The sequence below is a fragment of the Lolium perenne genome, chromosome 1 (assembly GCF_019359855.2).
Source record: "Lolium perenne isolate Kyuss_39 chromosome 1, Kyuss_2.0, whole genome shotgun sequence".
Taxonomy (NCBI): domain Eukaryota; kingdom Viridiplantae; phylum Streptophyta; class Magnoliopsida; order Poales; family Poaceae; genus Lolium; species Lolium perenne.
In genome coordinates this window covers 155,050,867-155,071,830 of record NC_067244.2, presented here as the reverse complement: position 1 = coordinate 155,071,830, position 20,964 = coordinate 155,050,867, and the positions used below count along the sequence as shown (strand labels likewise).

The 20,964-nt window shown below is 45.7% G+C and overlaps 1 protein-coding gene across 1 annotated transcript; it reads right to left on the bottom strand.

Annotated features, from left to right (window-relative positions):
• Positions 1 to 1,223: 1,223 nt before the first annotated feature.
• Positions 1,224 to 3,680, bottom strand: LOC127308602 (scarecrow-like protein 6). The gene has a single exon (XM_051339469.2). It carries the CDS (start codon positions 3,399 to 3,401, stop codon positions 1,548 to 1,550), a length of 1,854 nt encoding a protein of 617 aa, XP_051195429.1. The 5' UTR covers positions 3,402 to 3,680; the 3' UTR covers positions 1,224 to 1,547.
• Between the last annotated feature and the right edge of the window lie 17,284 nt (positions 3,681 to 20,964).

Sequence of the window (20,964 nt, the reverse complement as noted above, 5' to 3'; positions counted from 1 at the left end):
GGGGAGGACGCGAGCGACCAGCATCCGGCGTCCGCGGCCACGCAAACTCGTCCCAGATTTGGGCCGGGTTTGGGTCGTCCCGGACGCCGCGGCCATCCGTTTTAGGGATGGGTCCGCGCGCTGGGCCGCGTTTTTGTCCGGTTGGACCCATCCGGACGCGCGGGCGCGGTTTGGGTCGCCCCGTTGGAGATGCCCTTACTGCTTAGGGTCAATTGATCCAATGATGTAATTTTTATATGTGTTCTATGCAAATAATAATTTCAATAAATTTGATTTTCAGTTTTTTTTGCATTCAGATTCTTATTGAATTTGGATGGTTTCCACACTCCTTAATATCTTCATTCGACAATTCAAAGATTTGATTTACTAAAACCTGAATGTCTATTTTTTTCCTTGAAGTTTTAGTTATTTTATGATGAACAGAGTCTGGTCCCCCCCCCTAACTTTTCAGTTGGATCATATTTCCCCCCTAAAGTTTACTTCGCTCCCCAACCCCCCCCCCCCCCCCCCCCCCCAAACTATCAATAATGGTCCGTTTTACCCCCTTAACCTGGATTTTTGACCAAAAATTTTGAACCGGGTAGGGGGGTTAAATATGCAAATAACTATTTCAACAAATTCCTTTTTTTTTTTGTTTTGCTTTGCATTCGGATTCTTAGTGAATTTGAATGGTTTCCATACTCCTTAATATCTTTCATTCAACAATTCAAAGATCTGATTTTGTAAAACCGGAACGTCTAATTTTTTTCTCTGAAGTTTTATTTATTTAATTATTAGTGATGTTTCATTAACTTTTTTCATTTTTGCTATTAGGTACTTGCTTTGTAGTTGTTGCACTGTATTTTTTAGTTACTACTATTGCAATTCAATGGCAGGGCGCAATAGTGATTAAAACTTTCGAATTTTTCAATCAACCACTATTTAGTTACTCATTTAAACGACTCCCTTAGCGTGAACATCATGTTTCGAATTTCCAATGTCATATATAAATTGGACTGTTCTTTTGGGTGAAATCTATGGATGTGTTTCAAAATTCATGCATTCCAAAGAAGACGAGAAGAATTCAACGGAGTTGCATGTTTAGAGTACTCCCTCGATTCCGATTAAATCGATGCGAGTGATGTCTGTTGAATGGCTAGCATCGTTGAATGCCTCGCGTCGATCAAATAGGAACGGAGGGAATCAAATAAACCTCAGAGCCAGAGGGAGCGGGACAACAAACATTTGAAAATGTCACAACCATTGATTTCACGGCTACTTCTGTAGAGCAGTAGTGAGTAACACGTAGGGTAGACATGCAGTGCGCTACACACCTTGCAACCTGCCAAGCCAATTTTACTCGTGATCAACAGTCTGAGCATATCGAGCAACTAGCAAGGCGACACGATTAACATAGTACTTCCAATTTAGGACACTAAGCGACTTGATCGGATCAGACAATTCAGATCATTACAACAGGAAGATATTTGTAGTAGTAGGATCATCAGTCCTAACTAAGATCGGCTTGTTTTGACGCACGGTGGGCGGCGAGCCGGCCGACGGCGAGGTCAGCACCGCCACGCCGAGACCGAGACGAGCTCGGCGCGCTGCCAGTAGAGGCAGAGCGAGCCGGGGGCGCGCTTCTCGACCCGGAACCCCCGGACGGGCACCTTGTGCAGCAACGACTCGGCCTGCGACTCGGCGAACGTGCTGGCCTGCACCGGCGTGAACCCGGCCGACGCGAACACGGCCCGCCACGGCAGCGACGGCGCCTTATCGACGGCCGCGCGGTGGCGCCCGACGACGCATTGCTCGACGGCCGGCTGGACGAGGAAGCGCTCGATCTTGCTCGCCGTGTCGGGGTCCGTGCCCACGGCGTCCAGGGACTCGAGCTGGAAGACGGTGGACTGGAAGGCCTGGAACAGGTGCGCGGCGAAGGGGAGCTCCGTGCGGTCGCAGCCGCGGTCGACGGCGACGACGACCTTGGCGCCGAGCCGCTTGACGAGGCGGAGGATGGCTGGCATTGCCGCCGAGTGGGCGGCCCCGACGGGGAGATGGACGGCGATGGCGTCGCCACCGGCGAGGGCCAGCAGGTCCGCGGGGTCGAGGGTGTCGATGTTGAAGACGGTGAACTGGAAGAAGACGCCGAGGTCGGCGGCGAAGCTGGCGAGGTTCTCGTGGATGAGCTGCAGCTCGAGCGGGTGGTGCGAGGCCGGGGAGACGAAGGCGGTGACCTTGAGCGCGGTGGCCGGGCGGCGGTGCGCGAGCTCCTGCATGAGCGAGGCCCACTGCTCGCCCATGCCGATGTCGAAGTCGAGGACGTGGGTGCAGCCCGCGCCGCGGAGGTCGTCGAGCACGGCCTGGACGCAGGTGAGATGCGCGAACTGGAGCACCGGGGACATCTCCGAGAAGGCCTTGTAGGCGCCGAGCTTGAGGACGACGTCGTAGGGCGTGGAGGCCGCCGGCGCGGGGCTCTCCCCGGTCGGGGAGAGCGCGAGGCGCAGGGCCTCCTTGAAGTAGAAGGCCGAGCGGAGGAGTGGCGTCCCGGCCGCGGGGGCGGCGGGGAGCCGATAATTGAGCCGCGCCAATATCTCGCGTGCGCCGAAGGCGTCGCCCGCCTCGGCAAGCTTGGCAGCCTCGGCGAGCTGGTCCACCACGGCGGCCAGCTCGTCGCTGGCCGCCCCCGCCTTGGGCTTCAGGGCTGGCAGGAAGTTGCCCGCCGGAGCGAGGGGCCCCGGGAAAGGAGGCAGCTTGGGCGCCGGGGCGGCGGCCATCGGGTGGTGCCGCTTCGGTGGCGGGGCCGCCGGCTCGAAAGACGGGTGCGCGCCGCCGAAGTACGCCGCGTGTGGCTGGGGGTGGTGCGTCAGGAAGCTGGGCGCGTGGCCGAAAGGCGCCGGCTTGGCGTCCTCCATGAAGGACGAGAGGCTGGGCCCGAACGCGGCGGCGGGCGGCGACATGATGGACGCGGCGTGGTCGAGCTCGAGCACGGGCGGGTCCATGACGGCGGCGGCGTCCTCGCCGCCGCCAATGAACCAGCGGAGGAAGGTGCTGTCGGGGCCGGAGTGCGGCGTGGCGTCCCAGCCCTCGGCGCCGGCGCCGAGGCCCATGTCGAGGGGCGCCAGCTGGTGCGCCCACTCCTCCTTAACCCCGGCGTCCTCCCCGCCGGGCCATGCCTGCGGCGGCGGCGGCGGGGAGACGTTGTTGGCGCCGGCGAGGGTCGCCACCTCGGACGATAGCGCGGAAGCTGAGGCTGGCGGGCTCGGGCTGGGGCTGTGCCGCTGGTCGAGCACGGAGGTGGGCTCCTCCCAGAAGGCGCCGCCGGCGCTTACCTTGGTGATCCCGTGCAGTAGATGTTGTTGCTGTTGCAGCAGCAGCAGGCTCCCCCCGTCGTGACCCTCTACAGCAACGGGCATTCCTCTCATCTAGTCCGGCAGCAACACCTCATGGATACCACCAATCCCCGCCAGCCAAGAATTGGATGGATGCTAGTCTAGTCTTCTTCTTCTTGCTCGTCGTTCCAAACTGGGCGGGTTCTGGTGTGGAGTCTACGGGGCCATTAGTAGTACAGGGAGCTACCTCCACCACCACCACCCTTCTTCTCCCTTTCTCTACTGCCGTCGCTGTGGCTCCTGTCCCTCTCGCACTCGTCTTTGTGTTGCGTATGTGAGGTTGTGGGGTGAAGCAGCGGAGAGATGGAGAGTTTTTTATTCCCTTGGAAGGGCAGGGCAGGGCAGCGTCTTGATCTCGAAATGATAGCGTGCAACATGAAAAAGTCGATAAAGTGGCCGAGTACTTGCCTTGCTCCTCTCCCTCTCCCTCTCCTACTTCAGCTAGCCACTCTCTCGCTCTGAACCGCTTTCTCTCTCTACACTGTACTACTGTAGCTCGCGGTTCGGTGGCAACACAAGGAAAAGCCTGTTGAAAATTCCTGATGATGCAGGTTAAAAAGAGAGCCAGAGAGGGATGTGTCTCTCTGCAGACATAAAACTGTTTGCATGAGCAGTACACTTGTGGCTCCTCTCCCTCTCACCTGCCGTGCATGTGCAACAGTTTCCATGCCCTGCTAGGCTGCTACAAATCTACTCAATCTTCGCAATTCCTGTTCATGTAGAAGAAAAGTCTTGCACCATTTTATCTGTAAGTTGTGTGCACGTCCTACTCTGCCACGGTGCCAAAAGATCGTGTTCTACCGTTAATTTTGATGTGCATGGAGATGGAGGTCTGAATCAATCAGTGTTTCTGCCAAGAACAGCAAGAACTGCACGGAGAAGATCAATCTCTGTCAGACACGGACCCCCTGGAAAATTGCAAGATTGCGCTGTCAGTGCAATAAATGCTCATTCCTTTGGTCGCGCCACACCGAATCCGTGCTCGGCCTCGAATTGGCATCGTGCCACAACTCACTCGCTCGTGGCTATGCATCTTTCCTGAACGTCTATATGCAGCTGCTGCATCATGTATCTTTCAGGCCGGGCAGGAGCATGTATGTCCAGGAAGGAGAGCCCCAGGCTGTTCCCAAGACGCTCCGGCGGCTCCTAGGGAGGCGGCTCGAGCGAAGCCCTAGCCGTCGTCGCCCCTCACCCCTACATCTCTTGGACATTGCCGGAAGAAGCTAGCGGGCAAAGCCCCTCCCGACAGACAGCAGTGGCGGCCTCTCATCTCCGAGCGTATATGCATAGGCTCCTCCAGATACGCATATGCATCCAAACGGGAGGGTGGGTGAGGAACAAAATCGACAGGACCAGCAGCGATCTGTTTACCTCGATCCATTGCGTTGCTTGCAGTTGATGATGTCGAAGATCTTGAACGTGCCATCGAGATCAGATCCTTACGCCTCTAGTCCCCACAGACGGCGCCAATTGACAAGGTATTAACTTGTCAATACCTATGGATTGTAGGCTAGGGTTTAGTTGGAAGTAGAGGGCAAGTAGATCTCGAAGGTTTCAGCCGAAAAGTACTCCAGGGTTTGTAAACAATGATTCGATGATCTCCTCGTCCCTCGACTCCCCCTTTATATAGGAGGCGGAGCCGAGGGATTTGTGTTGTACAAGTTTACAGAGTCCGGGACGGTTTCTAACTCATCCCGCCAAATTACAAATAACGCTTCCTATTACAATTCTAACTTTCCTTAATAATATCTTGGGCTTCCGAATCTTCTTATTCTTCGGGTAGTGGGCCTTCAGTAAACCCCGGGTACTATCTTCGGCAGGCCCATTTGGGATGCCTATGTCAACTGGTGGGGGCCTCCTCAAGCTTCGGGGCAGCCTTGGACGGCACAGCTCGTCCGACGGAGATGGACGTCGGAGCGACCACCCTGGACTTCTTCGACGACATTGGCGATCGTCGTGCCTGCAAGGGCGGCAGCCACCTGATTTGGGGACTCGGTACGGCTCAACCCCTCATCTCCATATGGTGCGGGTGGTGGAGGCGGTGCCCGCTAAGATCATCGATCTGATGTTGGGAGTCGGCGCGCGGCGGCGTGGGGGCCTGCCGATTTGCCTAATAAAGGAGGCGGTCATTGGATCTTCTCGCGTCAAGGTGGTGTTCTGCTTGACGTCGGCCCTCGTTGATCTGACCGATGATGAGTTCCAAAAGGCCCCGCCGGCGATCTTCATTGGGCGCTTCATGCATGTAGATTGCGGGATCGGATGGGGTTCGGTCGTGTGCACCCATATTTCTGGTCGTACGGCTTTAGGACGAAGTGACTTGAAGCTTCACTATCTGTTGCTATCATGGGACATGTCGATTTTCGATTTCCATGGAGAAGACAGTGGCAGAGAATGTTATGGCGGCTAAGATCTGAGATCTAGTAATGGCGGACCGAGTCTTCGTGGTGAACAGAACTTTGCTTGGTGTTTCTTAACTTGCAGCAGCGACATCATCAAACGGCCGCAGTAGCACAGGAGGAGTACATAGTCTTATCTTTAAAGGTGAAAATCCAAGATCTAACCTTAATTGGTTGTCTCTGGCAATGGTTTTGTTGAAGACATTGTTTTGAGAGGGCGGACCTCTAGGGTGAAAATCCAAAGTCTGATTTAATTGGTCGTGCCTGACAATAACCTTGTTGAATGCATTTTTCAAGTGTACGGGCTCCAGCTGTTGTCTAGGCAGTGGTTTTTGTTGCAACTACATTATTTTGATCACCGTAGCCGACGGTATTTTTTTTAGCGAAGATGTGTGCATCCATAATATCTTCATAATATTAGTATATTTTTATTGTAAAAACAATGGAAGGAGAGCTCTCCTAGACTCCAGGTCCCAAAGGTGAATGAACGAATGAATAATCAACACCCGAAAGAGGATGAAAGTTGGAAAGCTGGAGCAGCTGTTTGCTCCAAAATGCATCATCATTTCACTCACGGGCGTCAGCTTTTGACCCTGACGATCGTCCAGTTAAACACTTGGAAATCGCTGCAATGTATGACTCTGTAATCCCTTTCTCTCTCTCTAGATTACTTTGCTTGAGAGCACGCTAAAGCATCATTGCTTTTATCCGCAAAAGCTACTATCTTTAGAGTCGATCGAGCTGTGTTTAAATCTGTAATCTTCAAGTCTCATTACTCTTCAAGACAAATACAGTCTTTTACAGATGCTGTACTTACCACGAAATAGCTGGCGATTGGTACAGGGCATATTATCGTACGAGAAGATCCGGTCGAAAATTAAACAAGTTTTGCAAATCAAAACGTGGTTAAACGTTCCGAGGCAAGAAAGTATAATCCACCGATCAAGTGATCACCGTTCGCCATCGGCATCCTACGATCAATCTGGTAAAGCCGCTGCTGTCAGTAGCTGTTAAGGATTAGTTTTCTCTTTTCCGTCAGAAAATACATGTACTTGCACGTCAGTCTCACTGGCAGCTAGAAGGAATTAAACATATGGGTTTTAAAACTCTGAAGATTGATGACTACATGCATGCACATAGTACATAGTAGCGCGAGAACATATCTAGTGATACCACACCTTATTTGATACCATGATACCATTCTTCAAAATTTGAATTCTAAGTATCAAAAAAATCGGAAACAAAATTTTACATGTTCACAAGATGTGTGTTTGCATGTCCTGTAATTTGTATAACCAAATTCGAAACACCCTTAGAGAAACAAAAAAGAGAAATCCAACATGAATAGTGTCACATAAAGACAAAAGCACAAAATGGCACTATTCACATAGTATTTGTCTTTTTTGTTTCTGTTTGTGTATTTTGAATTTGGGTTTGAAAATTCTATAAAATGTAAACACACATCTTGTGAACAGCCACAAATTTGTTTTCTAATTTTCGGACACTTACAATTCAAATTTTGAATAGTGGTATCATGGTATCATTTAAGGTGTGGTATCACTAGATATTTTCCCATAGCAGCGCAACAGAAAACACAAGGAAATTGGCACCAACCCTGAGCTAAATAAATTATTGCCTAGCCTAAATGGCATCTGGTTCTCGTCTATTTTTCTTCTTCGGATGGGATGTCGACTTAGCTAATATTTTGAGGAGCTTGTAAGCCAGGACTGAAGCGCACTACGCCTGGGTACATACATACACTCTGCCCATGCCCAGGTCAAATCACACTGAATATATAACTGAGAACTAGAGCTAGTTTACAATAGTATACGATAGAGACAAAGCCGTGTGTACTCTTGATGTTAAAGTCTCTTACGTACATGAAGCATAATTATAATCCGCCTCACCTAACAGAAGGGCATCTCCAGCGGCACGACGCATTTTAGTGTCCGCGCGCGTCCGTTTGCGTCGCGCAGCGGACGCTGAAATGACCGTTTTCGTCCACGTGTCCGTCTGCGTCTGGGGTTGGCTCCAGCGGCCCGACGCATTTTATTTTTCTCTTTTTCATTTCAACATACTTTCAAATATTACAAATTGGAAGATTATTTTACACAAACTAATACATAGTTTGGAACATGGCTTACACAAACTAATACATAGTTTGCACCATGGTGGACACAAATATAAATATTTTAAAAATAAAAACCAGTTGTGTTGATTTCCGTATGTTCGCTGCCAAGAAAGAACATTCGAGGGCACACCCAGTCACCCAAACTGGAAAATCCAGCGGGAGGATTGACGGTGCCCTTGTTGGTTCTACCGATGGCGAACAGACAGAAACCTTCGACTACTGGCTTCGTCTGGCCCGTAGCCAGATTTGCTGCAAAGAAAGAACACTCTACATTCTAACTATCGGAGTCCGACTCGGATTCGCCGGTGTGGTAGTGCCTGCGGCAGGCCGTGTCGTCGAAGACCTTGACGACCATCTCACCGTCTCCCTCGTAGAGGAAGGTGAGCTGGCAGCCGGGCTCGAGCGCCAGGTCACGGGCGAACTTGCCCCACCCGGTGTGCAAGTACATCTTGCCCTGCCCGTCGAACAGGACCTCCACGGCCTGGGCCGGCAGAAGTTGCAGCTGGCCTCCCGTAGCTGCAAATGCGCCGGCTCGACGCCGTCGACGAACTCGGCGAACTTGTCCGGGAGACGCTTGATGCCGAGCGGGTCGTCGTCGATGCGGAGGAGGAACTCGAAGCAGCGTCCCTCCACGTCGGAGCAAGACGAAGAGGGCGCAGGCGACGGCGAGCGTGGGGTCGTAGCTGCTCCACCACGGCGGCCCCTGCCCCGTCCCCGGGGCCGTCCAGGGCCGCGGCCTCGACCGCCTCGCCGGCCACCAGGACCCGCCATGGTCTTCCTCGCGGGGCTGGCTGCGTCGCAGGAACACCTAGGCGGCGGAACGTTGGAGCTTTGTGGCGGCTAGGGTTTCTATGGAGGAGTGGATGAGGAAGAAGAAGGCGCGGCCCCTTTATATAGGCCGGAGGCATGCGGTGGCCGCGGGACGCGTGGCGACGCCATTAACGTGGTTGGCGGAGATGGGCTGCGGCCGCTCGGCAGCCGAGGCATTGCCATTAACATGGCGCAGACTGCCGAAGCGACGCAGCGGCGCCAGTCGCAGGCGCGTTTGAGAAGACGCATCGACGCAGGGTCGCTGCCAGGCGGGCCCGACGAAACGTCCGCCGGATACGAGCGGACACTTTCGGCGTCCGCGCAGTGTCCGCGGAGACGCATCCGAGGCGCATATTTGGGCCAGGTTTGCGTCTCCGCGGACGGCCCGGTCACTTTGCGTCGCCCCGCTGGAGAGGGTGCCAGACGCATTTCCGGTCACGGCGGACGAAAACGACCATTTGCGTCGCGCCGCTGGAGATGCCCAAAGATGGATGATATTGTCCAGGATAACTAGAGATCATTACTTTATCGAAAAACTAGAGATCATTAGTTCGCAGAGTCGGTAACTAAGTATTTTGCTGATGTACAACCTGGGGTAACAGTATACCAATTTTCTATATTTGAAAAGAATGTATACTCAAATGAGGTAATATTTGCGTAACAAAGGTGAGAAATACCAACGAAGGTCATGGGGTCTCGTTATCGGATGAATTGGCGGGGCTTGTTTCGGGTGATGGCATTCGAGTGTTCAGAAGGTTGGGCAGCCTATTCTAAGAAGAGAATTGTACGAATTATAGGATCGTTGGTCATACTGATATCAAATTTAGCCTGGATTTGTTAATGGATACATATTGTTGCATTTATTTAGTATTATGTGCTTGATGTTTTATTATCTTTATTGCAAATCTACAAACATATGTCTTATTTGTCGTGCATTTGTTAAACATTTACTAATAAGAGTTACATATCAATGATGATACTTAAAACCTAAACATAAGTAAGGATAACTAAAAATCATTAACTTGTGCGGCTAAAGCTAGCACACAATTTGTGGACCATATAAGGCTCATTACATTATTCAAGGACCAGATATATCAATATATAAGTGAAATTATCTTTTTGCCAAGGAAATATTAACATATTATGATATATTGATTGGGTTATCTAGAATTTCTTATATAAACATGGTGACATAAAACTACATATTTGTCGACTTTGTGATATTTTGATATACAGCTTCTTGTATTGTCTATTTACATTTCTGGGCCGGTTCATTTTTGGCGTGTTTGGTATCCTGGGCTTCATTTGGGGCTCACTGGCGCAGTGCTACGAGCACACTTGCACGGTCGAAACGAGCCACGGGCCAAAATTGGCTTGTTGTTTGGTTGCTCAGGCTACATGGTTGGGCCAAAAAGGTACTTTTGTTTGCCTGCAGCCAACCTGAAATATCAATGGAGATCAAACTATACCTGTTTGGGACCATCTATGCAAGCGTAAGGTCACCTCTTCTATACACGGGTGACCTTATCATACTATTACCTCCCATCACACAGAAATCACAGTTCATCAGTTTCACACTTACAAATCTTAGCAGTTCATGAATTTATCCCTAACTACTACGAATGATAGTTCATAACGACATTCCCTAGCTACTACGCATGGCAGTTTACCATCACACAGGAGTTGAACAAAGAGGGGTCACACGGTAGTTCAACATACGGGGATCAAAGAGGGGGTTGATACGTCCAATTTGCATCACTATTTTATATCATAATTTGCTGTTATTCATTGATATATTTCATATTGGGACACAATACTTATGTTATTTCATCTATTTTGCATGTTTCATCATTATTGGAGGATCAAGCACCGGAGCCAGGATTCTGCTGGAAAAAGCACCGTCAGAACGCAATATTTCGGAAGATCAACTGTGGGAGGAAATTATACCAAAAATCCTATTTTTCAAGATGACGAAGGAAGCCAGAAGGAGGGGCCAGGAGGACCCAGGGTGGGCCCACACCCTAGGGCGGCGCGGCCCATGCCCTGGCCGCGCCGCCATGTGGTTTGGGGGGCCCACGACCCCTTTCGCCTCCTTTTCTTCGCGAACTCCTTCGTCCCGAAAACCTAAGCCACAGAGGGTACCTCGCGAAGAGTTACAGCCGCCTCTGCGGGGCGGAGAACACCAGAGAGAAAAGAGCTCTCCGGCGGGCAGGAATCCGCCGGGGAAATTCCCTCCGGGAGGGGGAAATCGACGCCATCGTCACCGTCATCGAGCTGGACATCATCGCCATCACCATCATCATCATCTTCACCATCATCACCGCCGTCATCACCGCTGGACACCGTCACCGCCGTAGCAATTTGGGTTTGATCTTGATTGTTTGATAGGGGAAACTCTCCCGGTATCGATCTCTACTTGTTGTTGATGCTATTGAGTGAAACCATTGAACCAAGTTTATGTTCAGATTGTTATTCATCATCATATCACCTCTGATCATGTTCCATATGATGTCTCGTGAGTAGTTCGTTTAGTTCTTGAGGACATGGGTGAAGTCTAAATGTTAGTAGTGAACTATGGATGAGTAATATTCAATGGTGTGATATTTAAGTTGTGGTGTTATTCTTCTAGTGGTGTCATGTGAACGTCGACTACATGACACTTCACCATTTATGGGCCTAGGGGAATGCATCTTGTATTCGTTTGCTAATTGCAGGGTTGCCGGAGTGACAGAAACCTAAACCCCCGTTGGTATATCGATGCAGGAGGGATAGCAGGATCTCAGAGTTTAAGGCTGTGGTTAGATTTATTCTTAATTACTTTCTTGTAGTTGCGGATGCTTGCAAGGGGTATAATCACAAGTATGTATTAGTCCTAGGAAGGGCGGTACATTAGCATAGGTTCACCCACACAACACTTATCATAACAATGAAGATTATTTAGCCGTATGTAGCGAAAGCACTAGACTAAAATCCCGTGTGTCCTCGAGAACGTTTGGTCATTATAAGTAAACAAATCGGCTTGTCCTTTGTACTAAAAAGGATTGGGCCACTCGCTGCAATTATTACTCTCGCACTTTACTTACTCGTACTTTATTCGACTGTTACATCAAAACCCCCTGAATACTTGTCTGTGAGCATTTACAGTGAATCCTTCATCGAAACTGCTTGTCAACACCTTCTGCTCCTCGTTGGGATCGACATTCTTACTTATCGAAAATACTACGATACACCCCCTATACTTGTGGGTCATCAAGACTATTTTCTGGCGCCGTTGCGGGGAGTGAAGCGCTATTGGTAAGTGGAATTGGTAAGAAAAACCTTCTTGTTGTGCTGATTTTATTTCTACTCGTTGCTATAAGTCATTATGGAGAGATCTTCTCTTCAATTTTTATTTGGGAAATCTACTACTACTGCAACGGTAGTGATGAGGCGCCAGGTGAGGAAGTAATACCATATAAAATACCTATGAAAATTATTGAACGTGTTATGGATAACCGCTATGAAGGGGATGGAACTGTCCATCCTGGTGATCATTTACTGTTTTTGCATGAATTATGCGGGTTATTCAAATGTGCAGGTATTGCTATGGATGAAGTGAGGAAGAAACTATTCTCTTTATCGCTGTCCTAAGGCGGCGCATTGGTATAAATTATTGGATAATGGGGATTCTCTTGAATGGAATGATATTGTGCCCCGGTTTTATTCTAAGTTCTATCCTCCAAGTGAAATTCATAAGGATCGGAATCGCATATATAATTTTTGGCCTCATGATGGAGAGAGTATTGCCCAAGCTTGGGGAGATTGAAGTCTTTAATGCTCAAATGCCCCATTCATGAGCTTCTGGTAATGTTATTATTGATAATTTCTATGCAAGACTTTCTTTTCAAGACAAGACCTTGCTGGATACTTCTTGTTCTGGATCATTTACACGCAACAAAGAAGAGTTTAAAAGGGACCTTCTTGATCGGATCCAAGAAAATACTGAAGGATGGGAGAACGACAAGGATAGAGAATCAGGTATAATTTATGATTATAAATGCATTGAAGCTTTTATGGATACTGATAAATTTCGTAATATGAGTGCTACATATGGTCTTGATTCTCAAGTTGCTGCAAATCTTTATAAAGCTTTTGCTTCTCATTATGAATTGCCAAAGAAGAATTTTGATAAGTATCATGAACCGTATAAAGATAAAATTGATTCATCTATTAATAAATGCGTTGTAGTTGAAACTGCTGATCATGTTATTCCTGAAGTTTATATTGAAAAAACTCCTTTCCTCGCTAAAATGAAGGAGTACTGTTATAAATAGTGCGGTTCATAAAAGTGAAAAGAAACTCGTAGAGCCCGAAGAACAAATAAAAGTTGAACTCTTGTTGCAATAATTAAAGATCTTGTGACTGAAAATGTGGAGGATGGTCATATTATTTTCTCGTGAAGATGCTTCTAATATTGTTTCACATCCTAATAAACCCAAACAAGCTAGTGTTCCTATGCTATCTGTTAGAATTGGTGATCATTGCTATTATGGATTATGTGATATTGGTGCAAGTGTTAGTGCTATTCCTTATGAGCTTTACACGGAGATTATGCACGAAATTGATTCTTGTGAACTTGAAGATATTGATGTGGTTATTCAGCTGGCTAATAGAGAAACTATTTCTCCAATTGGTATTGTTCGAGATGTGGAAGTTTTATGCCGTAAGATTAAATATCCTGCTGACTTTTTGGTACTTGGTTCTCACGCTAGTGATTATTGTCCTATTATTTTTGGTAGACCTTTTCTAAATACTTGTGGAGCTACTATAGATTGCAAGAAAGAGAAAATTTTGACTAAATTTGCTGGTGAATCTTATGAGTTTAACTTCTCTAAATTTACTAAAACTCCTTATAAAGCTGATTTGCCTAGTAATGATTTTAAAATGGAACAGTGTGCATCTATTGTTCTTGTTCCTAACAATCCTTTGCAGCAACATTTGGAGGATAGCGAGAGTGAAGTTTTTAGGACAGAAAGAGATGAGCTTGAGGAAATTTTTCTTCGCCAACCTATTCTCAAGCATGATTTACCGGTGGAAGATTTGGGTACAACACCGCCACCAAAGGAAGATCCTGTTTTTGATTTAAAGCCTTTGCCTGATAATCTTAAATATGCTCATGTTGATGATAAGAAAATATATCCTGTTATTATTAGTTCTAAGCTTTCAGAGATTGAGGAAGAAAGGTTATTGGAAATATTGAAGAAACACCGAGGAGCTATTGGCTATACTCTTGATGATTTGAAAGGGATTTCTCCTTCTATTTGCCAACATGCTATTAATATGGAAGATGATGCAAAGCCTGTTGTTGAACATCAGCGTCGTCTAATTCCGAAGATGAAGGAAGTGGTAAGGAATGAGGTATTATGACTTCTTGAAGCTGGTATTATATATCCTATTGCTGATAGTAGATGGGTTAGTCCTGTGCATTGCGTTCCCAAGAAAGGAGGAATGATCAGTTGTGCCTAATGATAATGATGAGCTCATCCCTCAAAGAGTAGTTGTAGGGTATAGAATGTGCATTGATTTTCGAAAAGTTAATAAAGTTACTAAGAAAGATCATTACCCTTTACCATTTATTGATCAAATGCTAGAAAGATTGTCTAAAAATACTCATTTTTGCTTTCTTGATGGTTATTCTGGGTTTTCACAAATTGCTGTTAAAGCTAAAGATCAAGAGAAAACCACCTTTACTTGTCCCTATGGAACTTATGCTTATAGACGCATGCCTTTTGGTTTATGTAATGCTCCTGCTACTTTTCAAAGATGCATGTCTGCTATTTTTCATGGTTTTTGTGAAAGTATTGTAGAGGTATTCATGGATGATTTTTCCGTCTATGGGAATTCTTTTGATAGTTGCTTATAAAACCTTGATAAAGTTTTGCAGAGATGTGAAGAAACTAACCTTGTTCTTAATTGGGAGAAATGCCACTTTATGGTTAATGAAGGAATTGTATTGGGACATAAAATTTCTGAGAGAGGTATTGAAGTTGATAGAGCTAAAGTTGAAGCAATTGAGAAGATGCCCTATCCGAGGGATGTTAAAGGTATTCGTAGTGTTCTTGGTCATGTCGGGTTTTATAGGAGATTTATTAAAGATTTCTCCAAGATTTCAAAGCCTCTTACTAATCTTCTTCAAAAAGATGTACCATTTGTTTTTGATGATGATTGTAAGGAAGCTTTTGAAACTCTAAAGAAAGCCTTAACAACTGCTCCTATAGTTGAACCTCCTGATTGGAACTTACCCTTTGAAATTATGTGTGATGCTAGTGATTTTGCTGTAGGCGCTGTTCTTGGACAGCGAGTAGATAAAAAACTGAATGTTATTCATTATGCTAGTAAAACTCTTGATGCTGCTCAACGAAATTATGCTACGACTGAAAAAGAATTATTAGCTGTAGTTTTTGCTTGTGATAAATTTAGATCTTATATTGTTGATTCAAAAGTTACTATTCATACTGATCATGCTGCAATTAGATACCTTATGACAAAGAAAGATGCTAAGCCGAGACTTATTAGATGGGTACTTCTTTTGCAAGAATTTGATTTACATATTGTAGATAGGAAAGGTGCTGATAATCCTGTTGCTGATAATTTGTCTAGATTGGAAAATATTGCTTATGATCCTGTTCCTGTTAATGATAGTTTTCCAAATGAACAATTGGCTGTAATAAAGGTGAGCTCGCGAGACAGTCCTTGGTATGCTGATTATGCTAACTTTATTGTTTCCAAGTACTTGCCTCCAACCTTTTCAGCTCAGCAAAGGAGGAAATTCTTTTATGATTTGAGGCATTATTTCTGGGATGACCCACACTTATATAAAGAAGGAGTGGATGGTATTATGCGAAGATGTGTTCCCGAATATGAACAACAGGAGATATTGAGTAAATGTCATGGTAGTGTTTATGGAGGACATCACGCCGGAGAAAGAACCGCGCAAAAGGTTCTACAATCAGGTTTTTATTGGCCAACTCTCTTCAAAGATGCGAGAAAGTTTATTTTATCTTGTGATGAATGCCAAAGGGTTGGTAATATCTCCAGACGCAATGAAATGCCTATGAATTATACTCTTGTTATTGAACCGTTTGATTGTTGGGGATTTGACTTCATGGGACCTTTTCCGTCTTCGGAAGGTAACACTCAGATACTTGTTGCTGTTGATTATGTTACTAAATGGGTGGAAGCTATACCTACAAAAAGTGCTGATGGTGAGACCTCTTTAAGAATGCTTTTAGATATTATTTTTCCTAGATTTGGAGTACCTAGATATATTATGACTGATGGAGGTTCTCATTTTATTCATGGAGGTTTTAGAAAAACTCTTGCTAAGTATGGTATTAATCATAGAATTGCTTCCGCTTATCATCCTCAAACTAGTGGTCAAGTAGAATTATCAAATAGAGAGATTAAATCTATTTTGGGAAAGACCGTTAATAAAACTAGAAAGAATTGGGCTAGTAAATTGAAGGATGCACTATGGGCTTATAGAACTGCTTATAAAAATCCCATGGGAATGTCACCTTATAAAATGGTTTACGGGAAAGCTTGTCATTTACCTTTAGAACTAGAGCACAAAGCTTATTGGGCTGTTAGAGAATTAAATAAAGATCCTAAACTTGCCGGTGATAAGAGGTTGCTGCAATTAAGTTCTCTAGATGAATGGAGAAGTGAAGCTTATGAAAATGCTAAACTCTTTAAAGAGAAAGTTAAAAAATGGCATGATAGAAGGATTATCAAAAGAGAATTTAATATTGGGGATAAAGTCCTATTGTATCGGTCTCGTCTCAGATTCTTTGCAGGGAAATTACTCTCGAAATGGGAAGGACCATATGCTGTCGAGGAGGTGTATCGTTCAGGAGCAATCAAAATTAGCTCTTTCCAAGGCAATGCTACGCAAGTGGTGAATGGACAAAGACTCAAGCATTATATCTCGGGTGATTCCTATAATGTTGATGTTGATGTTATTCAAGTGGAAACACCGGAGGCTTTCATCAAAGGGCAAATTGACAGTCCGCCAGAACTCGACTTTGAATAGGTAACGATCGGTAATGAAAAGTACGCAATTTACTTTCCGAACAATATTTTTGCTGTTTTTGGAAAATATGAAAAATTACGAGTTCGAAACGGAGTGGAAAGGACGCACGAGGGGGCGCCACCATAGGCCGGCGCGGCCAAGCCTGGGCCCGCGCCGACCTATGGTTTGGCCGCCCCGTCGCTCCGTTCCGACTCTGGTTCGATCTGGTACTTTCCTTGTGTCGCGAAAAATTTTGCTATATAATCCCCCAGACCCCTGGAGGTCCGTATATCGTGTTCTCGACGTGTTTTGTTTCGAGTTGTTTCTGCCAGGAATTATTTCAGATCTAGAGCCATCATGTCCTCGTCGGAAACTCCGAAGGACAGCTCCCGCAAGGATATTGGCAACTTGTACATGGAGGAGCTGAAGATGCACCCAAAGGAGTTGATGCTCGTCGAGGGAGAACTGCAGATCAAGGATGTTCAGGGTCCTAAAGGAGAAGGAAGCTTGGAAGACAGGATGGAGAAGCTAGAACAAGAGGTTTTCGAATACAAGAAGATGGCTGAGCGTGAGGTGGATATCTTCCACAGGATTGTGTCTGAACTCATTGCTGAACATGAGAAGGAAACTGCAAAGCTTTGGAGCGACATCCTCTCACTTCACGACACCACCAACAAGCTCCAAGCACAACTCTACGACGTTCGTAATCGAATCGTGAGTATGAAAACAGGTTTAAATACATAAGCCGTGCTGCTAGTTTCAGGATTCCCGAGACCAAGATGTCGTTTCTTGATGGAGAGCCTCTTCCTTGGAAGTTTGATGACGGGAATTCATCACCACCATCTCCGAAGGAGTAATTCATCATCGGTATTGGCATCCCCTTGGTTTGTTCCAAGCTTGGGGGAGTGCCGCGGTATCACATTATCACTACCTTTTACTTTTATTGTCAAGTAGTGTCATATCATGAGTAGGGAAGTTATCATATAAGATGGGCTGCAGTTGGAAGTATCTCTCTTTAGTTGGTTATCTATGTATCCCTTGGTGTGAGTTATCGTTATGGAATATTAATGAGAAGTCTTATCATTTACATATTGCACATCCTATTCTAGTTTGCAATCTTTATTATATGATTTACCTTGTTGTTAGTATTGGTATCACTTTGGGAGCATTGAATAAATCTATTTGGTTTTGGCAAACTTAGCATTGGTCAATAGCAACAACACTTTGAGGTTTAAATAGAAAAGAGAAATACATGTAGATGTTTCATTGTCTTTCTTGTTAGCTTATAGCTTACTATTCTGAAGTTAAGATTGTTTGTGCTTACAAGGAAGATGCATGATTGTTTCTATCATATGTATATTTGTTTGTTTCCCTCGACTCTTATGCTTGCTAATTAACCTTGCTAGCCAAAGACCTGTACTGAGAGGGAATACTTCTCGTGCATCCAAACCTTAACCCAAACCTATGTCATTTGTGTCCACCATACCTACCTACTACATGGTATTTTCTGCCATCCCAAGTAAATACTTCATGTGCTACCTTTAAATAATTCAAAACTTAGTATCTCTTATTTGTGTCAATGTTTCATAGCTCATGAGGAAGTATGTGGTGTTTTATCTTTCAATCTTGTTGGGCAACTTCCACCAATGGACTAGTGACTTCATCCGCTTATCCAATAATTTTGCAAAAAGAGCTGGCAATGGGATTCCCAGTCCCAAATTAATTAAACTAAATAGACACTCCTCCATGGTATGTGATTGATGGACGGCACCCGAAGGATTCGGTTAGCCATGGCTTGTGTAAGCAAAGGTTGGGGGGAGTGTCATCATCATAATAAAGCTAAAATAAAAAGGCACTCCTTCATGGTATGAGATTGTTGGTGTGCACCCGAGGATTCGGTTAGCCATGGTTTGTGAAAGGAAGGTTGGAAGGAGTGCCACACAAAATGAAAATAATATGGGAGCCGCTCTTAGGAGGTTGTCCTGGCAAGGGGTTAGAGTACCGCTACCAGTCGTTGACAACAACAAACACCTCTCAAAATGTTACTTTTATTCTCTTTATATGATTGCAAAACTGAAAAAGCTCTAGCACATGATTTAATCCCTGCTTCCCTCTGCGAAGGGCCTGTCTTTTACTTTATGTTGAGTCAGTAAACCTATTTCCCTCCATCTCAAGCAAGCATTTGAGTAGTTGTGATCAAACCATTATATGGTGATTTGCTACATCATGTCTTTTATTCTTCCTTGTTTAGTACAAGTTTTATCTGAATGAATATAGCTTTGCAAGTTATCAATGATCATGAGAAGACCATTATGATTGAGTATGCAAGTTGTGCCTTATAAACTTTAACATGAGAGCGCTGCTCAATGAGATAAATATAATCTGTTAATTGTTCTCTGACCAAGAACGAAGTTTGCCATCACCAATTATGATTTCTTATGCACCTTTACTTGTGATTACCTTATACTTGTTTCAAGTTGAGTTATAAGAGGTTGTTTACTATAATGTCTTGTGTGAATGAATATGATGCTTCTTGTCCGTATTTTATTTATCGACTCTTCACTCCATAAACATGTGGTCCTGTCTATCGAGTTCTTTCGCTTGGGGACAAGCGAAGTCTAAGCTTGGGGGAGTTGATACGTCCAATTTGCATCACTATTTTATATCATAATTTGCTGTTATTCATTGATATATTTCATATTGGGACACAATACTTATGTTATTTCATCTATTTTGCATGTTTCATCATTATTGGAGGATCAAGCACCGGAGCCAGGATTCTGCTGGAAAAAGCACCGTCAGAACGCAATATTTCGGAAGATCAACTCTGGGAGGAAATTATACCAAAAATCCTATTTTTCAAGATGACGAAGGAAGCCGTAAGGAGGGGCCAGGAGGACCCTGGGGTGGGCCCACACCCTAGGGCGGCGCGGCCCATGCCCTGGCCGCGCCGCCATGTGGTTTGGGGGCCCACGACCCCTTTCGCCTCCTTTCTTCGCGAACTCCTTCGTCCCGAAAACCTAAGCCACGCAGGGTACCTCGCGAAGAGTTACAGCCGCCTCTGCGGGGCGGAGAACACCAGAGAGAAAAGAGCTCTCCGGCGGGCAGGAATCCGGGGAAATTCCCTCCGGGAGGGGAAATCGACGCCATCGTCACCGTCATCGAGCTGGACATCATCGCCATCACCATCATCATCATCTTCACCATCATCACCGCCGTCATCACCGCTGGACACCGTCACCGCCGTAGCAATTTGGGTTTGATCTTGATTGTTTGATAGGGGAAACTCTCCCGGTATCGATCTCTACTTGTTGTTGATGCTATTGAGTGAAACCATTGAACCAAGTTTATGTTCAGATTGTTATTCATCATCATATCACCTCTGATCATGTTCCATATGATGTCTCGTGAGTAGTTCGTTTAGTTCTTGAGGACATGGGTGAAGTCTAAATGTTAGTAGTGAACTATGGATGAGTAATATTCAATGGTGTGATATTTAAGTTGTGGTGTTATTCTTCTAGTGGTGTCATGTGAACGTCGACTACATGACACTTCACCATTTATGGGCCTAGGGGAATGCATCTTGTATTCGTTTGCTAATTGCGGGGTTGCCGGAGTGACAGAAACCTAAACCCCCGTTGGTATATCGATGCAGGAGGGATAGCAGGATCTCAGAGTTTAAGGCTGTGGTTAGATTTATTCTTAATTACTTTCTTGTAGTTGCGGATGCTTGCAAGGGGTATAATCACAAGTATGTATTAGTCCTAGGAAGGGCGGTACATTAGCATAGGTTCACCCACACAACACTTATCATAACAATGAAGATTATTTAGCCGTATGTAGCGAAAGCACTAGACTAAAATCCCGTGTGTCCTCGAGAACGTTTGGTCATTATAAGTAAACAAATCGGCTTGTCCTTTGTACTAAAAAGGATTGGGCCACTCGCTGCAATTATTACTCTCGCACTTTACTTACTCGTACTTTATTCGACTGTTACATCAAAACCCCCCGAATACTTGTCTGTGAGCATTTACAGTGAATCCTTCATCGAAACTGCTTGTCAACACCTTCTGCTCCTCGTTGGGATCGACATTCTTACTTATCGAAAATACTACGATACACCCCCTATACTTGTGGGTCATCAGGGGTCAACAAAGAGGGTATCAAAGGGGAGGTTCTTCTTCACTTCTTCACTTGTTCTGCTCCTTC